The 2,407-nt window shown below is 61.7% G+C and overlaps 1 protein-coding gene across 1 annotated transcript in view; it reads left to right on the top strand.

Moving 5' to 3' along the window:
- Nucleotides 1-2,407, top strand: part of LOC104385142 (spectrin beta chain, non-erythrocytic 4-like) — a gene marked incomplete at its 5' end in the record, with an annotated part of 28,398 nt that overhangs the window by 24,196 nt on the left and 1,795 nt on the right. Inside the window, 3 exons of the mRNA XM_009993558.1 lie at nt 311-613; nt 694-844; nt 1,418-2,288. Coding sequence (XP_009991860.1) covers nt 311-613; nt 694-844; nt 1,418-2,288 — 1,325 coding nt within the window. The remainder of the gene's footprint in view (nt 1-310; nt 614-693; nt 845-1,417; nt 2,289-2,407) is intronic.

Genomic DNA, 2,407 nt, shown 5'->3' with positions numbered 1-2,407 from the left:
CCTCCTGCCTTGTCTTTGGTGGCCAAGAGGTCCTGGTGGCACCTCCTGCCTTGTCTTTGGTAGCCAAGAGGTGCCACCTCCTGCCTTGTCTTTGGTGGCCAAGAGGTCCTGGTGGCACCTCCTGCCTTGTCTTTGGTGGCCAAGAGGTCCTGGTGGCACCTCCTGCCTTGTCTTTGGTGGCCAAGAGGTCCTGGTGGCACCTCCTGCCTTGTCTTTGGTGGCCAAGAGGTGGCACCTCCTGTGAATCTGGGCTGTCCTGAGTGTCCCCAGGTGTCCCAACCCCCGGCCCTGGTGCCACCTCCCCTTCCAGGACAGCTTTGGCTACGACCTGCCGGCGGTGGAGGCGGCCATGAAGAAGCACGAGGCCATCGAGGCCGACATCTCCTCCTACCAGGAGCGTATCCAGGTGGTGGTGGAGCTGGCCCTGGAGATGGTGGCCGAGGGCTACTACGACACCAAACGCATCGTGGCCCAGAAGGACAATGTCCTGCGCCAGTGGGGCCTCCTGACCCAGCTGGTCCGGGCCCGGAGGGCCCGTCTGGAGCAGAACTTGGCCCTCCAGAAGATCTTCCAGGAGATGGTCTACATGATTGACTGGATGGAGGAGATGCAGGTAGGACCTTTGGGAGGTGGTGGAGACCCCCAACCTGCCCTGTCGAGAGGAGGTGATGGTTTGGTTGGGTCCTTCTGTAGGTGGTGTTGGTCTCCAAGGAGGTGGGGAAGCATCTTCTGGAGGTTGAGGACCTGCTGCAGAAGCAGGGGCTGCTGGAGGCCGACATCTCTGCCCAGAGCGAGAGGGTCCAGGCCCTCAATGCAGCTGCCCTCAGGTTCTCCCAGCTGGAAGGTGAGATGGGAGGTCACCAGGAGGACGTGGAGGGGCTGGAGAGATGATGGGAGGTCACCAGGAAGAGCTGGAGGGGCTGGAGAGATGATGGGAGGTCACCAGGAGGGGCTGGAGGGGCTGGAGAGCTTGGGGAGGGTCAACCAAAGGGTCACCCAAGAGGACCATGGGGAGGGTCAACCAAAGGTTGTCCCAGGAGGACCTGGAGGTGCTGGACACCTTGGGGAGGGTCAACTGAATGGTCCTCCAGGAGGATCATGGAAAGGGTCAACCAAAGGGTCTCCCAGGAGGACCTGGAGATGCTGGAGAGATGATGGGAGGTCACCAGGGGGACCTGGAAGGGCTGGAGAGCTTGGGGAGGGTCAAGCAAAGGGTCACCCAGGAGGACCTGGAGGTCCTGGAGACCTTGGGAAGGGTCAACCAAAGGCTCTCCCAAGAGGACCATGGGAAGGGTCAACCAATGGTTCTCCCAGGAGAACCTGGAGATGCTGAAGACCTTGGGAAGGGTCAACCAAAGCTTCTCCAGGGCTTCTGTAGACCCTCACCAACCAACACCTGGTCCCCCCTTCGCTCCAGGCTACCAACCCTGTGACCCTCAGATCATCTGCAACCGGGTCAACCACGTCCAGACGTGCCTGGAGGAGCTGGAGGAGTTGGCGGCCAAGAGACGCAAAGACCTGGAGGACTCTCGTCAGCTTTGGACCTTCTTCCAGGAGATGGAAGAGGCCGAGGCCTGGATCCGCGAGAAGGAGAAGATCTTGGCGGCCAAAACGTGTGGCCGGGACCTCAGCAGCGTCTTGACCTTGACCACCAACCACAAGAGCATGTTGGGTGAGCTGGGCAACCGTCGGGCCCTGCTCCACCAGAGCGTGAAGAAAGGGGAGGAGATCCTGGCCAAGAGGAGCCTCAGCCCGGGGGGGATCCAGGAGAAGATGCGGGAGGTGCGACGGCGCTGGAAGAAGCTGGAGGAGACGATGGGTTTGCACCAGCAGCGTCTCCAGGAGGCCCTCAACTTCTTCCAGTTCACCTCGGAGCTGGACGACCTGGTGGGCTGGCTGCAGGACACCTACCGCGTCGTCTCCAGCGACGACTTTGGCCACGATGATTATTCCACCCAAGGGCTCCTCCGGAAGCACCGGGCGGTGGTGGAAGAGGTGGAGAAGCAGCGAGGGACCATCCTGGCCCTCAGGAAGCACCTGGCTCTGCTGGCTCCTCATCATCGCCAAGGGGTGGACCTGCAGATCAGGGTGGTGGAGGTGGAGCAGCTCTACGGGGAGGTGGTGGAGGTGGCCGTGCTGAGGCAGCAGTGGCTGAAGGACGCCCTGGCCATCTACAGGATGTTCAGCGAGGTCCACGCTTGTGAGGTGTGGGTGGACGAGAAGGAGCAGTGGTTGGAGAAGATGGAGGTTCCCGAGGAGTTGGATGAGGTTGAGGTGGTGCAGCACAGGTGGGTGGGGGTGGTTGGGGGGTGGTTGGTTGGGTGGTGGTTGGTTGGGTGGTGGTTGGTTGGGTGGTGGTTGGGTGGTGGTTGGGTGGTGATGGTTGGGGGGTGGGTGGATGGGGGGG

The sequence above is a fragment of the Chaetura pelagica genome, unplaced genomic scaffold, assembly GCF_000747805.2.
Source record: "Chaetura pelagica isolate M959 unplaced genomic scaffold, ChaPel_1.0 scaffold1480, whole genome shotgun sequence".
Taxonomy (NCBI): Eukaryota; Metazoa; Chordata; class Aves; order Apodiformes; family Apodidae; genus Chaetura; species Chaetura pelagica.
Note: the sequence above shows the minus strand (reverse complement) of the source record. Positions and strands in the feature narration are given on the sequence as shown.